This window comes from Temnothorax curvispinosus, unplaced genomic scaffold (genome assembly GCF_003070985.1).
Source record: "Temnothorax curvispinosus isolate PA1 unplaced genomic scaffold, ASM307098v1 QBEX01003544.1, whole genome shotgun sequence".
Classification (NCBI taxonomy): domain Eukaryota; kingdom Metazoa; phylum Arthropoda; class Insecta; order Hymenoptera; family Formicidae; genus Temnothorax; species Temnothorax curvispinosus.
Genome location: NW_020213324.1, coordinates 152,699 through 172,229, shown reverse-complemented (window position 1 = coordinate 172,229; position 19,531 = coordinate 152,699). Strand labels below are relative to the sequence as shown.

The following is a 19,531-nucleotide window of genomic DNA, read 5'->3' as shown; positions in this document are numbered from 1 at the left end:
CATCGAAACGAACGCGTTAATCTCTGACTTTCGGATATCGGCTAGTCAGGTTATCGTAGTCCAATTTAATAAATTTAATTAGTTCGACTGGGACGACTCTCGTTACCGAAGAACAAAGGACATAAAGCGACGCGAACAAAAGATATCTATAACAAGAAAAACACTTTGCTGTTGGTAATAAAATATTTTGCAACTTAATATATGACAGACATATTTTATTTCATCAGTGCAAGAATCGAGGTCAGTATAATACGATGTACGGATTAAAATATACTTAATATACAATATTGTCTCTTTATATGTGCGCTATATAATAATTCCCATCTACGAGAAAAATATTCGCAATTTTGCGGCTTTTTATAGATTCCATTCAGCCTTTTATAGTTAAAAGTTATTAAAAGAATCACATATATAATCCATAGTGCGTAAAGATAGTTTGTTTGCATTCCAATTAATGTCGGATTTGTCATTTCGTTTCCTCGAAATTGCGCCGCTAACTCCGCGCAAAACAAATCTGTTTCTAGACAGATTCAAATTAGAAAATATCAGTACACGATTTTAATGACTAAACTAATTGAGCACAAGTTTAAGTATATATGATGTAGAGATGCAAATTATAATTATAATTAAAGAGAAAGAATTATATGAGTCTAAATTAAACATTGAGATACAATATATTATGTATAATAATAAAAAATTAATTTACCCAATATCGATGTGAAATATAAGGCCAAAGGGTAAATTTAGAAATAATAAAGTAATTTTGATAGTTATCATTTTTATCTTTTTATCATAGTATTAATTTCTTATATTAAAATATCGTTTAAATGCTTAAAAGGAGAGAGAGAATTCAGAAAATATTGAATGTATGTATTTATAGAATATAGTCTGTGTACGTGAAGAAAAAAAGACGAAAGCACGCCTCGAATCAATGTCACGCAATACGACGCATCGTTTTAATTCGACGTTAATGCAAAACGTCCGGATGATCTCCGGCAAGGGTGAAGGTTATTATCCTTCGCTGGCAGAATTCCAACAGTCGAGTGCATTCGAGAAGAGTGCTTCCCCGGCGTACTTAACCCTCGGTAGATTGAAAAGCGATAAAGCTCATCTTCCCCCTTCGCCACTCGTCGCGACGATGCGCGCCTCAATGAATCCTGTTATTCGATCTCGAAGAGATCGACTTGTTCCTTTATCTCTCGTACCGCGGCTAGTCTCAATAAAATTTTCCCATAGTGTTACCGCGTCGCGTCTTGTCGTTAAGACAAGAAAACAAAAGAGAGAGAGAGAGAGAGAATAGATCAAGAGAAATGAGAGATTGTCCAAATGCCATACACAAGCATTACTTTATGCCTCGATAAACCAGGCACGTGGCTGAAGCGCGTGTTTTCAAGGAATTCACAAGTAGTAATAGAAATAGATAAAATTACTATTACTATTACATCTAATTAGTTTTAGATTTATTTTTACTATAATTTTGAATTAATTCCTTTCTGCAATAATTTTATGTCATCCCTTTTCTTTTAGTCTTTATTAATTAATATAAAAAAATAAAATTTATCTTTTTAGAAAATATATTTTGTCACTGCTATTATATTATTACTATTACATTATATTATTACATTACACTATTAACCCATTGATATACAAAACTGTCAAAATATGCGACAATAGATACTCACGAAGAATAATAAAAACTTCTTACACGGCTTTTTTAAAAGTCGTTTTTAAAAAAATTGTTTAAAAAAAGGAAAAATAGTTATAAATTTGTAAAATTTTTTAACAAGCATTTTAACAAGCTGCTATTATGTGCATTTTTAGCAAATATTACATAATAGCAGCACAATAAATAAATAAACTCATTTAAACCATCAATAAATTCAAATTATCCTTTAGAGCCGAGTTTAGAGCATATAATTATGCGAGCTATATTTCAATGATCTGCTTTTCACGCGAAATGAGACAAACATACATTTTTTCCAAGTATTCTACCGACGAGGCGTAAAAGTTAACAAAAGTCTACGTGCATGTAATTATGCGTAGTGATCATTATCGCGGTAATTGCCCATGTTTCAGCGTGGAAATAAGTCAAATGGCTACATTGAAAAGGATTAGCCAGCTCCGGTTTCACGATCACGAACGCGGACTCCGCAAGTCTAGTTCACTCGCTTTCCTTATCTTCGTCAGCGGTGCATATTTTCTAGCGAGAAGATACGTAAAAAAAGTTGACGAACAAAAGTCTGTGCGCGCGGGCGCATCGCGTAAGTGATTATCACCACCGTAATTGCCCATCGTGTCGACATGGAAATCGTTTTTATCGGTCCCATCATCGCGCGCGCGCGCGCGCGTAACAGCGTGTTAATGCTGCCTGTTTAATCAAGAAATATCCCGGTTCTCGACAAGGGCCAGGTTTAGAACGACCGTTTAAGATTTATTCGCATGCACGTCAATAATGCGTCAGTAGTACGTCAATAGCGCATCAACTTCCTGATGCCATTGTTTACCTACAAATAAGAATGCATCGGGACCTTCGCCTTTAACATTTATGTGAACAGTCCCGATATATGTAAATCCCGTGCCTAAAAATCTCGCGATTTCGACTGCAAATAGGCAAAAAAGAAATGTCTTTTTATCACACAACATCTGTTAAATAGCCAAAAATAAAATAAAACGAACACAGACACTGTAATATTATGTCTATTATTATATAAGCTCGTTCATTATATCCGACAGAAAATTCGCGACTATAAACGCGAGGGTGTTAATTTTAATGATAAATTCTCCGGCCAATTTGAATTTTCAATTAAACTGCCAAAGCCCCCAATATCCACAAAATATTCATTATTCACGAATATGCAGACTTAATGTAGATAGATTTATCAAACTTAATGTAGACAGATTTTACTCTCGCTTCATAGAGTGAAACAAACAAATCTCGCGCCTCATTCAGAGAAAAACAATGTTAATAATTCATTATCCCCGCAAAAAGAGCAATGAAACGAATACGTCTCATACGTATCCACTGTAGCATTCTCATTTTCTCTACCTTATCTGGAAATCGGCGCTGAAAATGCATACGCATTTAGCAACTCGCGCTTTCATTCATCTCTTTCACCTTCACTTCTACTCAACCGTTCGATAAAGTCATCCGAAAGATAATTTCCCGTTTTTTTTTTTCTTCAAGATAGCAATAGAAACCTAAGATTAATGTATGGACAGATAACCGAGGCTGAAAAGAATCATACGCGTTCAGCGCAAACCCTTCTTCACCTGGTGGTTAACCGTTGAATAAAGCCGGGGAGATAATCGTAAACCGACAACTGACTCTCCGGTCTCTTTCAAGACTTTGCAGCACTGCGAGCCGAGGTTAACTGATCTACGCATAAAGTTAACTAAGAAACTAGTTGCGGAACGAGCGCGACGCAATCTTGAGACAATCGAGAACCATCGAGCGCGATCGGACAAAGTCCTCGCGGAAGGATCGTCGCGAGGTAACTGACGTTTCACCGATGTTCAAACGGAAGCGCGCACCCTCCGCGCTTCGGGGCACCCTCCCGCTCTACCAGCGGGGTAACCTTTCCCACCCCTCGCGAGCCGAACGCGTCACGGCCTAACCCACCCTCGGCGACCCCAGGACCGTAGCCACCCCGCCGGGTGGAGACTCCACCTCCCTTCGCGCTCTACTCGTGTGTCTCGTCCGCCCGTCCCTCACGACGCAGATGGACGGGATCTGTTGTCGAGTTGCCAACGGAATGGACTCCTCCTCGTTTACCCGCCATTGTCTTACCCGTCAGTGTCGTCGCGACGGTGCATTGAGAAATTGCGTCTAATAAAAAAAAAAAGATAAGAGACAGACCGTCCCGGTTCTTGTACGAGCATCTTCTTGCGGACCCCTCCGATCATTATTTCACCGTAAAAACATCGCTACCGCACCGTCGATACATCGTTACGTCAAATCAACGACTGTAAAATGCTATATAAAAACACTCTGCCCCGAAAAGAAGTAAAATTATACGGAATGCTCTCTAGAAACTATTAGGATCACTGTAAAAGCAATACGTTTAATTCAGAACCGAGAAACAATAAATGAAAATTTTCTTCACTTATATTTAAAAAAACAAAATTAAATCAAGACGCTTTTAACGTTGTAATAAAAGAATAATATTTTCTCATATTACACTCTTGCAAAATCCTATACTATTAAATGTGTGAAATTTCTGTCATTATAGCTGTGATAAATGTCCAGATATGATTTCCTGCATTAGCAGATGCATCGAGTAATCGATGAAACTTCTCGCACTAATACAAAGATAAACATACGCCCATATGCATCGATGATAAAAATGATACGGCGCAAGTGATGCAATGTGCAGTGAAGTTAAATGATCTGACGCGAACGGATATTTAATTTGTTCTCGATAACGCGCAAATCGAGTACACGGATCATCACAACTTTTTCGAAGGCTGAAGGGAGTCAGACAGCCTGGGAGAACGGTAGGAAAAAGGGAAACGAGAGAAAGATAGAGGGCGAGAGAGAATGAAGGGTAAAAGAGACTAAAAGAGAGAGAGAATGAGAGAGAGAGAAAGAAAGAGAGGGGGTGGTAAGAGGGCGTAGTAAACGGAGAAGCACTGTATAGACTCGAAAAGCCAAGAGAAGAGCGGAGGGTTGGTCGATGCCGCAAGGTCGTTCGGTATCGACGGTCTCCCCGATCCCCCCTTGCCCAGAATGTCCCGATCCAATTGACGTTTCGTTACTCCGCCACGATTCATTGAGGGCCAGCGTGTGACAGACGTTTCTAACCATCGGCATAAATCACACACGGTGCTACCAAAGGTGCGACTCTGCTCGATACTTTGTCACCCATGCCGAGGCCAAGGTATCAATATATTCAATGTTAGGTCAGAGATAATCGATACAACGATATTTTTCCATATACATTATAAACATGATAATCGTTACGGAAATATTAAGATATTATAATCACCTTTTCTTGTAAATATTAAATTAGAAAAAAATGTAATAATCAGATAATGTCGTTAAAAAAAATACCATAATTAACCATGCATCGTCTGCGTGAGGTATCCTTGGAACTCTTACTGAAATATTGTATATATTCTTTCAATCTACTTTTTAACGGAAGATTTATGTACTATCAAGATATTTAATTAAAAAAAAAAAAACAATAAATAGTAAAGAGATTTATGTACTATCAAGATATTTGATAAAAAAAAAAACAATAAATAGTACAATAACTAAGCAAAGAAAGTTTAATTGAGAATAATAATTAAGTATGAAAGTTTAATCAAAATCTTCGAGATGCTTCGTTTTAATAATAATTAATCCCCATGTCCCTATTACTCTAGTCGTCTAGTTGATCCTATCACAAGATTCTGCCAGAATCAATCTGATGTTTCAAGGAATTAACGCTAGAAAGCTCATCAGCTGTTCGGCCGATCGATGTCACGCGTGGCTAGATAATCGTGATTAAAAAATCAATATCATATTATCACAACATCGCTCCGATATTATTCACCGTTCGCAACCGACTAACTAACAAAGTCCGTCGCTATCTATAAATAGCGAAATCCATCGCTGGAATTATTATTCGCGCATTATTACCGTACCAGCGTGCATACACCTCTGTCAATGTCAGTTTATCCGTAACCCCTCGCCACGAATCACAAGAACGTTATTGATGCTCAACCCGAAAGCATGGCAGCGAATGCAAAATTAGCGATAAATCACGATGATATAGACAAACGTAGTACACAGAGAGAATTTTCTCTTAGAATTTATCCTGAAAATCTCATGATAGTGCGACATGTATTACGAAGAATTTTATACGAGCTATCTGATTAATATCTACCATAATAAAAAATATTAATATCTATTACGATAAAATATAAAATATGTTTGATTAATTTTACTAAAATATATAGTAAAATTTCAATAATTTTTCAAAAATTACCAATGTGCTTGGTAATTTTTATTACGTTGTTTGTAAAATGTCTTTTGTATATTTCAAAAATTCCTATTGTTATCGATAATATTTGATTAATTGCCAAGTTGTCCCACATTTGTAGTGATTTTAACGGTAAAATATAACGAAAAATTCTCTTCGTGTAGGTATATATGTATAGATAGAGGCATCTAACCGTACTATATTTATATTATAATATAAATACTATAAAGAGAGCGCACTGTCGTGACAAATATCATTTATTATATAAATAGCGCAAAGAGCTTTATTAAAAATAAAAATTTAAACAGTTAGAAATAATCTTATTTACCAAAAATTTAATTTTATTGAATCAGCGAAATAATCAATTATTTCGCTAGAATAACAAATTAATTTCTATATCGTTATCAAGGCTATAACGGTTGTGTTGCAACAACTAAATATATATATATATATATATATATATATATATATATATATATATGTATTTGCTAGAGCATTTTGCTTTAGTAGAAAATTTATATTTCTACCTATATATAAATTTATTAAATAAAAATCGTCATTAAATTAATTTCATTTAATTTTAATTTTATTTGATTAACTTTGTCAATTTTATTTATTTAATTAATTAATTTTAATATTAGACAATTAGTTATCTATATAATATAGCGAAAAAGCTTCCACATTAAATACACAGTAGCAGCAATTTGCTACGTCAGCAACATTCCTTTTTATCGTGTATGTTTTATGCAGTAAATAATCATGTCCGGATATATTTCTCCCTGAAGACCTATATCGGTAAATAAGATATTTATAAAACTAAGCACACATTTTAACATATGTATATATCCTTTGCGTTATTAGAGTGAAGTAGAGTCAGTAAAGCAGTCTACATATATTTCATCATTCGACATTCCGATTGAAAACAGCTGCGCACCATTATTGATCCTTTATCAGTCTACCATTAACCGTTGACTAATTATAATCATACCATTGAATATGCCTCATGAGTTTTATATAAAAGCGTACCCCGCGTTTTATAGAAGACCTTGGACGTCAGTGCAACGAGAGGATATAATGAAAACGTGAAGCTCGACGAATCGAAAATAGAAAAAAAAAGTGGAAAATATGTTCAAGCGACAAGGCCATCTTTAATGAGAATTCGGGCGATATTTTTCATTCGTTTCGCAAAACACTGCGACTAAAATTCGAAAATGAAGCTCAATCTGAAAAATCTAATTGACCATTTTCTTGAGCCGTATATCCAAATGAGCGCGAACGAACACGAATGAACAACTTCCTTCGATGAGTTACCGCAGTATTCGCAACGCCATTCACAGTCATCGAAGCATATTCTTTATTCGTAGTTGTTCGCACTCGTTTACTCGTCTGCATATTATACGGTTTTAAACGTGCTATATACTTATAGAATCACCGTTATAACAATAGGTTTTAACAATAGATTCTACAACTAATGTGCAATATTTTAATAGCGCGGTATTCTGAGATTACTGTCGAAAAATTTTAAATGTAAAAATGTTGAGATATAATGCAGTTCTACAAGATGTAATTCTTGAATTATATATCTGCTCAAAAAGTTGGCCGTGACATCATATGAAATTCACGCGCTGAGGTCCGAATTGCGCTTACACGTGCACCTATGTTATCTGTTATTGATTTTCATGGTTCGGGTGATATCGGCTTTTATTGCACAGCTGATCTAGTCTATCGGTTTCTCTCGTGCAGGTACGAGAGATATACACGTAATACTATCGTGAACAATTAATTCCGCCCAAGTGCCAAAAATAAATAATATTCACCTCCGCGTTACGTTGCCGTTGTCCAATAATTTCCGGATTATTCCCTCCTTCCCCTCTTGTACGCCCGTTACTATTCCATGGCATTCACATAGTACTCGCTCGCGACAACATGTTTAATTACGATCACGCAAGCATTAATTACCAAAACGATTACGCGGTACTTTTGCACGGCACTCCCGGCGTTAATCGCGCGCGACGCACGTTCTATTGTATCATGATGAAAAAAATAATTATAGTGCACGATATAACTGGGTACGTTCAATATTCGCGTTGACTCACAAATAATGCAACGAGCGAACCTTGGGCGGCAAAGGATATTTAACGAATCACCGACATTACATCGAATTTATGCTGCGCAGTTGACGAATATTAGAATATGGAATTAGTTACGACTGTACGAACTCAAACACTATCTCTTTCGTACTTGTTGACGTTCGAAAAGATTAATAACTAAAAGATTGGAAGCGAATAATGAAGGGTTAATGTCCAATTAAGCAACTAAGGTACAATCAACCGAAAGTACGCAATAAAAATTCAGTATTGCACATTGCACATACGATACTGAATAATATAAAAAATTTCAAATGTATAAATTTCGCGAAGTAGTAGATATTGTTGACAAATGATATAGATGATAAATACGTCATAGCTTTGCATTATCTAAATCAATCAATATGACGATTTGCGTGTTATTCCACATTCTCGATACAAAAAAATAATAAAGTGCATTATAATTGAAGCAGTAAAGAGTTCAGAGCGCGATATACATTTTAATCCAAGTATCATAAAAGAAATTATTATCGCACGTAATTACCATGAAATAATAATTTATAATATCCATATATTCGCGTATCGATTGCTACTTCGAGTGGGTAAATTACGCAAAATAACTGCTTCGATAGGCAGTCGTCGTCTCAATACGTTTACGACTCGTTAATCGTGAGAATTAATTAAACGCCCGAGCTGATAATCGTTACGTGTTCACAAGGAATAATCGCGTTTCGAGAGATATAACAACGATAACGAACCGACTCACGCCGCCTGTCTGCCTGTTCGAAGTTCGCCGTGCGAATGACAGTAAGGTGATCGCGCCGATCGCGCGTACACAATAATAATACGCCGTACGTTAATGTAAATTATAAACAATGAGTACCGAGCGCCGCGTGTTGTCAACCGAGAGACTCGCCGCTTCAATCGCTACGAAATATTTAACGTATTATCATATAATTGAGCGTTGAATATTCCGTTCCTCGTATTTTTCGCATTAATTTTAGCGAATGGGCTATTACCGGCCATGCACTTTAAAATCTAACTTGTTTGAAGAATAAAATTTGCCCTCGTTTCAATCACAAAAGCATTTTATTAAAAGTAAATAAAAAAGTATAATTTATTAAAAACAAGTTGATTTATTTATCATTACGCTTCTCTAAATCCTATTCCGAACGAAGTGAAATCGTGTGTGATTTTAAAAAATCAAAAACAAATTAAATTAAATCACCGCGAAAAATGTAACAATTTATTACTTCTTTATTTATATAAAATCACATAATTTCACTCTTCTTGGAACGTAAAAATTTGAAAAAAAAATAACAATAATAAATTATAAATTCCATGTTTTCTATGAACACAAAATCTTTAGTCTTCAAATTTATAGATTTAACATTAAATTTAATCATTCTTTTTAATTAAAATTATAATTACTTAATCAACTGAAACTTTTATTTAAAAAAGAAGGTTAAATTATGTGCATGTAATAGTTAAAATTTGCTATTAACAATCAATTTAACGTTATCAGCTGATTGCTATAATATATGTGTAACACCTATTACGCACGAAACATTACAGAAAAGGTAAAATCAGCTGAGCGATAAGTCAATATAGCGAATGACAAATCGATAGCGTGTTACAAGCCTGAACTTCATTATGTCAGTAGTTTTTTTTATAACTTACAACTCGAAAATCATTGTAACCTCAACATTTTTACAACATATTTTACAACAAATCTTTAATTAATCTCCAGAATACGTTATTAAAATATTGTAAAACATTCTATAATAAGATCTTTGATAAGATCTTTTAACAGTTGTTACTTCGTACACGATGGCTAAAATCCCACAAACTTCTTAATTATTTAATCAATAATGCACGTTTAAAGTTTCGCGTATAGTATATCCTGAAGATGATGGAAAATTTAAAAACTACGATACTGAGAAAGTAATAATGATAGCCCGATAATTATTATCTCTGAAACGAAGTAGACCTGTCGACAGTAATTTATTCCATTCATTCTATGTTCCCGCTTCGTTTATAATACGAGGTATACAACGCTAGTACGAATGATATTCGTAATTTATGATACATAGTTCCATGTTTGAAGCGGACCTTACACACAAACTGTAACTTTGATCCGCTTTAATTTTAAATACCTCATACAATGGCGATGAAGCAGTTTCTGCGAATAGTCAGTCGCGACAGAAAATAATTAACGATATAATATGTCGCGGTTCGTCGTCATTCTCACGGTACGCTCGCAGCGCGAATTATCGCAGGCGCAAATCGCCCGATAAAATCCGCAATGGGAAGAGCCAGTTTACAGAAAAGCGGATGCGGTAGCTTATCCGACTGTGAAAACAACCCCACACATCACACGTGGCTCTCTTGCGGCTCTGCATATAATCAGCCATGGGCCGCGCGTGCACATGTATCTAAGCAAATGAACTGAGATACACCATCGCAAACATTCGTGCGAAATGGACGCCTGCGAGCGAAAAAACGCCGTGTCTTATCTCGGCCATTTTTTGTTCGACTCCTCTTTTGTCACAGTCTTACAATTAACGACCACCGCGTTTTCAATAACAAACTTCAAGAAATTTTCCAAAGCGATTGAAAACTTTAAATGAAAATAGGATTTGTAAACACCATTAAAAAAGGCATTAAAAAAAGTAAACAGTTAAGGAAACTTATGTAGGTATATCAATATGAAGATTATACGTATCAAAAGTGCGATTTTATATTATAAAATCATTTTACATTAAAATATTATTGTGATACTTGTAGACTCATCTCATTTCAAAAAGCTGATGTTTTTTTTCTTCGTTGTATGTAATTTATGCAAATCTAATAAAATCCTCTTTTTTTCTAGTTTATACTTTGATTCCTGATAATTACTATACACGTAATGTACTATATGCAATGCATAAATCAAGCTGAATGACGCATAACGAAAAATCGCTTACGCTTTCTCCTATACGTCGATCCACCGTGTCGCTTGGACGCGATAAAAATGTATTTGTCCATCCGACACAACGTCGATAAATTGATGAAATCGGAGACAGCTTGTAGCATGACATAGGAACCAATGAATTTATAAATTGATTTTTTTCGATACCGCAGATGAGGAAAGCTGGAGCTTGCGTTAATTGTTGAAATTATCGCGAATAAAACGTAGATTTGTTTCATGCGTTTGTACGAAATTAATTGCAGTTTCAGACCTTAATTATAATAGAATAATAACGTTAATTGTTCCTTGCATAATTGCCCCATGCATGCAACATGCCAACTAGTCGAAAAATTCAAAAAATAAAACGCGCAAACAAACCAATTTTCTCTTTTTCTTTTTTCTTTTGTTTTGTTATAATTACTAGACAAAATATAGAACAATGGAAATTTGTATTCTTAAGTGTAACTTATTTATTTAGAAAAAAAAATTAACGTAAAAATTCAATTATTTTTCCTTCGATTTACTTTACGAAGGACAGTCTATCTTTTAATATCTTTCGTCCACTTTTGAAGTTAATTCGACATAAATCTTAATAACTTCTCAACAAGTTTTAGTGAGACTACGGGGAAGGTTATCAAATAGGATCATAATTAAACCATGTGACTTAGTGAAGGCAAAGGAACTATCTTTGCTCTTACCTCATCTTTCTCATTGACGTCAAACGCATAAATGTTACCATGCACTAAACTTCAACGATGCTTCTAATTAAAAACTACATAATTCAAACAGCACTCTGGATGGTTATTGCGCCAAAACAATCATTTCAATAAGCACGCGGCTAAGCGACAAAATATTCATGAAAATTTCCATTTGTCGGGTGCGTACACTGCACAACATGATTGCATGCTACGAATACATTTAAATGTCAAGTCTACATCCCCATGCCTTTTGGATCGTCGAACCCGAGGGAAAACCGCTGAGGGCATTTCGTCGAGGCATTGCTAGAAATTACTAGGAATTAGTGGACATTGGAGAGCATTGGTGGGCATTAGTGGGCATTAATAGGCCTTGTGGGGCCCATAAGGCCTATCAATGACCACTAATGCCCACCAATGTCCACTGATTCCGAATAATTCCTAGCAATGCCTCGACAAAATGCCCTCAACGGTTTATCCCTCGGTCGAACCAATACAAACAACGTAATAATTTAGATAAAAAGTGCATCGTACATGTTGTTTAAATTAAAACTTCAAGATAATTCTCAATTTTAAATTTCTTCTACCTAGTATAAAAACTCGACGAAAAATTAATATAAATGTTCTTTAGTGCAAAATATTTTTTTCAAGACAGACAGAAATACAAAACAAAACCGTTACTCCTCTCACCATTCCAATAATTTTTTAAATGGGAATTACTGACTAGAGTAATTCACTGCTCCGACATTTTTTATAGCTTCCCAAATTAGGAACTATATTAATCATCTCTGTAATCAGCACGTACGAAAATTTACTGATAAGCAATGACGGAAACAGAACGGTGGTCGTAATTAACGTACGTTAGCTGAGCGAGATAAGTAACGAGAACAAAAGAGCAAAATTTACCGACATCTTGACATCTTTTCTCTTCGTGATAGAGCACACGTGTGCAGTTTTACAAGAGAGACAATCTCATCTTGTAAGCAGACATCTCTGATAAGACGACGTCTGTATAAATAAATATAGCGCAAATAAAATTTTAAGTAAAAAATTTATTGTAAAAACGAAACCAGTAAGAAGATTCTTATCTAAATTATTATATTGTTCACGGATATTTTATTAATCATTATTAAACAGATAGATATATATAGCATACATATAGTCTAACGCGTTAATCTGTATCTAAATAAATAAAAAAACTGATGTACAAAGTTAGCCAAACAAATGCATATATTTATATTTATATACATTTGTTTGGCTAGCTTTGTGTATTAATAAAGCAAAATAGATAAAAATATATCAGAAAATATTAATATTGGTTATTAAAATATAAATATAAGTATAAATAATAAATTAATTAAATTGCATTTAATTAAATTGCATTACAAAATATTATAAACATTACAAAAGACAAAAATATTCGGAAGATTTCTTATTAGATTGAATTTATGTTCTTAATTGTATGGTCAAACGCGATCGTATATTCACGACAACGGGCTTCTAGAGCTCATTCGACCTCTACGACAACGGAATCCAACATGAAACATCCCTTAGTTCTCAATATTTCATCGTGAGACACCCGGTATATACCACATGTCTTGGTATCATATACATCTGAAGAATCTAGCCCAAATATCGACCGCTGTATAAAGTCACACACTCATATAGCGCGATATGTAATGCAATTTGACATATATATATATACATATTGTAAGACTTGACAATCACTTCGATTCTCCTCTTTCGAATTCACACGTGTAAAAGCTTGATTTACCTATTCAATATACAATCGTCCGATCTACACGCTACAAACAGAATTCTACGGAAACGCTTATCGATTACCGTGGACAAAAGCATGTCGCTTTAATGTGGCTTTAATAATCTGGTAGCTTAATAATCAAGTCCTAAGTAATCAAAACGTCGAGCGATCAATATAGATCGAAATTAATCGAGTTGATGAATTATCCGAATTACCCGAACTACGTTGCCAGTTTAAACAACACTTTGAAATATAGTATAATACGTAATATATATGTATCTGAATATATCGAAATATCGAAATATCAAAATTAGGTGACCAATCAATATAGGAAATACCAAGTTACTTGCATTTGCCCGTAGGAAACCGTACATCAACGAACGCGATACCGTGTATCACTGTCGCGGGGTGCGATAGAAGTGTTGGAGAATACTCGCAAAATGGTATTCGCAACAAAACATCAATTTAGACGCTACACATTATCGCGCTCGCGTACACTGTACGGAAAAATGCGCGGCGGAAACGTGTGCAAGCCGCCTACGGCCGTAGCAAAGGTTGGGTTCGGGGTGTGCCTTGCACACCTATGTACATTACGCCCTTCCAACACCGAGTCTTGTCATAACTTACCACTATTATCAATAAGAGTAACGAATGGGAAACTTATATACGGAGCTCGATAAGCGCCAAGCCCATATCTTAAATCTAATAAATAAATAAAAATACGAATTGCGCCATTGAAGTAACAAATATAGTACGAAAAGAATAAAAATCTCGAATATACGCGTGTCGGTAATTCCATAATTAAGATATACCGTGCTACTAAAAAAAACTCGAACATACTCCGATCTGCTTATTCAAAATTCGATTATCGCGCGTCATTGCATCAAATATTATAGTATATTGTGCACCAAAAGGAGCGAAAGTAGCGTTTTTCAGACGAGTGTGAAGTTTGCCGCCCGAGTCGAAGGCGAGGGCGGCAAATCACACGAGTCTGAAAAAGCTTTCGCCCCGAGGTGCACACGATATTTTTCACAATATCTTTACGGAAAGTTCGACCTCCATGCCTAGAGAGAGGCGAGAGTGGCCATTTCACGCCAGAACGGCATAGCGGGACGAAAGTAACCACTTTCCTCCCTAGGGCGGAAAGTGATCACTTTCGTCCCCAGGGCGGAAAGTGGCCACTTTCGTCCCTGTTTAGCGGCACTGTAAAAAAATTTTGTAAAATTACAATTATTATAGTGGGTAATTTTGAGCAATAGTTAGTGGGCAATAGCTGTAATTTTACAAAATAACAGTACGGAAGGAAAAAGTAATTTTGTATTACAATTACACAAATTAAGAATGTGTGGAAATTTACACCTATTATAATGGGTCTCAAATTACCCACTATAATAGTTGTAAATTTTACAAAAATTGCTTCCTCATAGAGGAAGCTTTGTGATGGTGAAAAAATTTTTTTTCGAGATTTTGATGGAAATAGGTTTAGAATGTTCTAAAATGTCGAAAAATCGTATTAGTAAAAAATGTCCGGAAGTATGTATGTATGTGTGTGTGTGTGTGTGTGTGTGTGTACGGATTTTTTGTACACGCATCTACTTCTACAATTTTTTAGATACCGGGTTGAAATTTGGCACACAAATAGAGTATCATAGAAAGTATGTCCTCCTCAAATTTTATTAAAATCCATAAAACGGTATAGATTTTATGCAGATTTTCATTTTTTTGAAAAATGTGTTTTACGCTGCATCTTTCTCAATATTTGAGATAGCGATCTATTTTTAACTCTATTATATTTTTGAGTTTTTTCTACCCCTATTTCATATATAATTCATTAAAATTTGATTGATTAGATCTCGTGTTACACACATTTGAAATTTTGGAGAATTATACATACATCAGTTTCTAATTTATATAATAATTGAAATCGAGTTAAAATGTTCATATTTGACAGGCTCCTAAAGAGTTAGGTGTGCGAGTAGAAACCTGCACATTGCTTGATTAGAGTTTTTAAGTGTTTAAGTAGAAACCTTCGCACACAAAGCTTCCTCTATGAGGAAGCCAACACAAATAAATACTGAAAATTATACATTGAAAAAAATAATGCTTCATCAACTTGCACACTTAATAACTATGAGGAAGCAATGTGCAAGTTTCAACTTGCACAATTTTATCTTTGTATTTTAATTTCTTTTAATCAATACGCCAAGTCCTATGTTTCGAGAGTAAAATCGTGATTCTCAAAGGCTACTACCTTTTTTTTACAGTGGGGACGAAAGTGATCACTTTCCGCCCTAGGGAGGAAAGTGGTTACTTTCGTCCCGCTAATGCCGTCCTGGCGTGAAATTGGCCACTTTCGCCCCTCTCTACAGGCATGGAAAGTCGAACTTTCCGTGGAGGTGTTGTGAAAAAATAATAACACTTGTACCCGGTATAATCCCGGTCGGTAGGAGGAGGGACATAGAGTGGCGATCGTGGCGCAGAAAGATGTGCGCTGCTCTAACGAGCCGAAGATCCGAGTTCAAATCCGACCAAAAATCGTCGGTTTTTATTCGATCGCCACCTCTCGAAAGAGTAATGGCAACCGAGAGTGTATCTCTTGTCACGAGTACCCCTCTATATTTGAGATCCGATCCTCCAGATTGGAGGTTGGCTAGGCTAACAACCTGCCTGTACCTTCCAAAAAATATAATTGTATAATATATGCCTGTACCTTCCAAAAAATATAATTGTATTATATTTTTTAACTCCCCTTCGATTTGAGTCTCTCAAAGGCTAAACTGATCAACTGTGTGAAATAAAAAGTAGAAAAAAAGTTGATGAGATTCATGAAATTATAATTACGCGTGCTCTACTAAAATTAAGAAATTTAGAAAAAGTAAGTTGAGTAAGTTGCTAAGTTGATAATAAAAATGGAGTTAATCAGTTTAGCTTCTGAGAGGCTCATTTATTTCTATGTATTATCTATATATTATCGCTGTTGCTTCAGACCCAGACTTTTTGCACTATAGATCCTGCACGCGCGAGCCACCACCCATAATTTCATGCTCATTACGTGGGCGTAGAAAGACCGTGATCCTTGTATGTCTCCAAAAGCAGCTTTCAACAAGAGTCGCCCGTGCGATCTGAAGAGCTTTTGAATTTCGCGACCGCGTTACGCGCGCGAATTTACACAAATGAAATTATTAGGACGATTAAGTCACGCGATTGATAATTTTACATTATATATGCAAATTTTTATACGCTTACAAAGCAATTCCGAAAGCATCAATCGAAGTTAATGGACTTTACTCGTTAGATCTCGTTTTAATTTTGTTTCTGATAAGCGACAAAATTGGGATAATCCAAATAAATAAATTCCTGTAAAGTGCATTCGATTAAAATTACTCGTAAACTTTTATGCACATATCCGATATCACTTCTAGGTACTTCCCACGAATTTGATCACGATATTTAACATTATGAACAAAATATCTCGTTGAATTTTCATCATTTACTTGTTGAAGAGAATAACAATAGATAATAATTATAATTTGTTTTGCAAATAAAGTGCCGTTTATACATACATCATGTATATTTAAAAATAGATTATAACATCAGTATTTAACGTAATAATAATATTGATTGATACACATCCCGAATATGAAACCGGACATGACGATACCCCGAACCTCTTTACTGCATATTTTATACGCTATTGTTATTTATATCCGTAAATATCAAAATACCGATCGGAGCAAAAGCCGTTTCGAGATCCAATGTGTTTTTTTTTCTCGAATCCGTGCGTCACCATTTCAGATACAACGGAATATCGGAGATATACCTATTTCGTTAATATTGCGTGTATAGAACTCTACCTGTCTACATTTGCACATCTGCGGCACGCCGCGTAGTCGCGTAGCCAATTCGCTGGTCCAGTTGTCCTTAGAACAACTTGATGAGCAAAATGTCAAGTTTCCGATAAAGCGGCGCGGCGCGGAGAACGCGTGCTAAAGACGTTAAAAGTCGATACGTCTCGAACTAGACGTCGCCCTCCGACCGCAAATAAGTTGAATTTAAAAAGAAAAACTCGATAATGTTAAAGCAATTGGATCTTTCGATGCGCAATTGACGAAATCAACTCTAATATCTTGCGCACTGTTTCCAATGTTTCCATGCATGGTAACGTCGTCGTAATGCTCTTTCATAGAACGATGACGCAGGTCCCGAAGGACACTGAGAGCGCTTGAAAGCTCATTTTCGGATCGGTTTCAACGTCGGTTAAACTTAGCTCTCGTCCCTTCCTACGGCTAAAGTTAAACGAAGACGAGGGACTAGTTAGCCCTTAAGATATTCCTATTTCTCTCCATTAACTGACAGGGCCAATGATAAGGGCTTTAAATGCCCGTAAACATTCCGGTTTACGGGACCTTTTCAATAAGTAAAGAGGAGCCGCAGCGCATCAATAATGCAAAAACACGTCCCGCAAGAGCCGTTTGATAAAAAAGTATCAAGCTTTTACTCCGTAGAACGTATTAAGAAAAAAAAAACAACGCGGAGAATCAGGTGGCGGTTTCTGAAATGTTCGAACCGCGGATCTCCGCGGATTAATTGATAACTCAACTATATTTAAATGTTAAATATTGATCGACCCTGCTGATACCGATCAGCGTCGATCGAAGGGAGACTCAAATAAATCCGTCTATATCGGGAACAGTTCCCAAGTCGATTTAAATCGCGTTGCGCGCCACACTGGCGCGTTCTGCCTCGCGAAGGGTTCGCCCTTCGCGGCGCAAAAGAACGCAAAAGAGAAAGTAAAGAGAAAAGAGCTCGCTCACATTTTGCCCTGGTCCGCCATCCCCGGTTAACCGTATCCGCTGTTGGTCGCCCTCTCAAGCCCTCTCGGTGGAGGTGTCGAGCTTCCTCCTCCTCCTCCTCCTCCTCTTCCTCTCCCTCGGACGGTGCTCCGGCGCCTGTCGGCGGACAGCTCCGACGACGACGGGGCTTTCCCGGACGGCGTCGGCGACGATGGATGTCGAGGGAGCCGAGGATCCCGTCCCCGGGGACGCGACGAAGATCCACGACGATCGCACGGTTCACACGGGAGAATCGCGGCGCGGTCGCATAGAGCCGGCCGCGCATACACGCACGACGAGCGACGTAGCGCCGCGCGGACGAATACCGTGTGGGAGGGAAACGGGCGGGCGAGGGGCAGGGGGGAGGGAAGGGAGAGGGACGGGGAGAAAGGGAGGAACGACGGACGAAAGGTGACAAGAACGCGCCGCGTGCGGAATTTTTCGCGGCTCCGGCGACTTTCCCGGAGTCGATGATCCTCCCGGACGACGCGCGCGCGGCGGCACGCACCAACCGAGAGGCCCGACGGCGCGGCGCCCGGGCCCCGGAGTACCCGAGTACGCAAACCAAACAACGGCACACCGCGCGTCGCGCGATTCCGTGGGAATTCGAGGGGACGCGTTTTACGCACCGGTGAAAACGCCTGATTACGGGACGCCTGTCGTCTCGCGACCGCTCGCGACTCGCGCGGCACCGAACCGTCATCGATTGTTGACGGGCGGCGCGCCTGCAACGCTGCCGCCATCTGCCGGCCGCGCCGCGAACGAGCGGCCCGGCCGGCGTGTCGGTAAAAACGGCGGAGCGAGATATAATTTCGATCATTTCGATGCGATGTGTGTGTAAAAAAGGCAAAAGAAAAAAGTGAAAAAGAGGCGAGAAGCAAGCGAATAACGTGACATTGTGGTCATGAATAAATGATGACTGATAATAATTAATAATGTTATTAATTATTGAATATAAATCATATGGGCATAAATCATATTCTAATTGTTACTGGTATGGTAGCGGATTTTCTCTTTAGAAAATATCACAATCGCCGTTGATTATTACTCGCGCACTTTAATTAGTCAGAAAATACTCGTTATACCTCGTTAAGCTATACGATGGCGCGGAATTCACTTGACGGAACTGTCGCGCGTTTGCGCCGTCAACACGATGTACCGTATCCATCAGCGATACCACGCTCGCACGCCATTTACTTGATGGAACTGCCGCATGTTTGCGCCCTCGCGACGCCATGCACCGTA

General features: G+C 37.2%; 1 protein-coding gene across 7 annotated transcripts in view; it reads right to left on the bottom strand.

Annotated features, from left to right (window-relative positions):
• LOC112452622 (TLD domain-containing protein 2) overlaps window positions 1-18,771 on the bottom strand; it is a 143,968-nt gene extending 125,197 nt beyond the window's left edge. For 3 of the 7 annotated variants that reach the window (XM_025012921.1, XM_025012920.1, XM_025012924.1), the window contains exon 1: window positions 3,047-3,481. Coding sequence is in view for 2 of the 7 variants with exons in the window: in XM_025012925.1 (XP_024868693.1) it covers window positions 18,269-18,288 (20 nt within the window). In the remaining 5 variants the exon portion in view is untranslated. Of the gene's footprint in view, window positions 1-3,046; window positions 3,482-18,268 lie in introns of those variants that run through there. The other 4 variants (XM_025012925.1, XM_025012929.1, XM_025012922.1 and 1 more) reach the window with 2 other exon arrangements.
• Window positions 18,772-19,531: the final 760 nt, after the last annotated feature.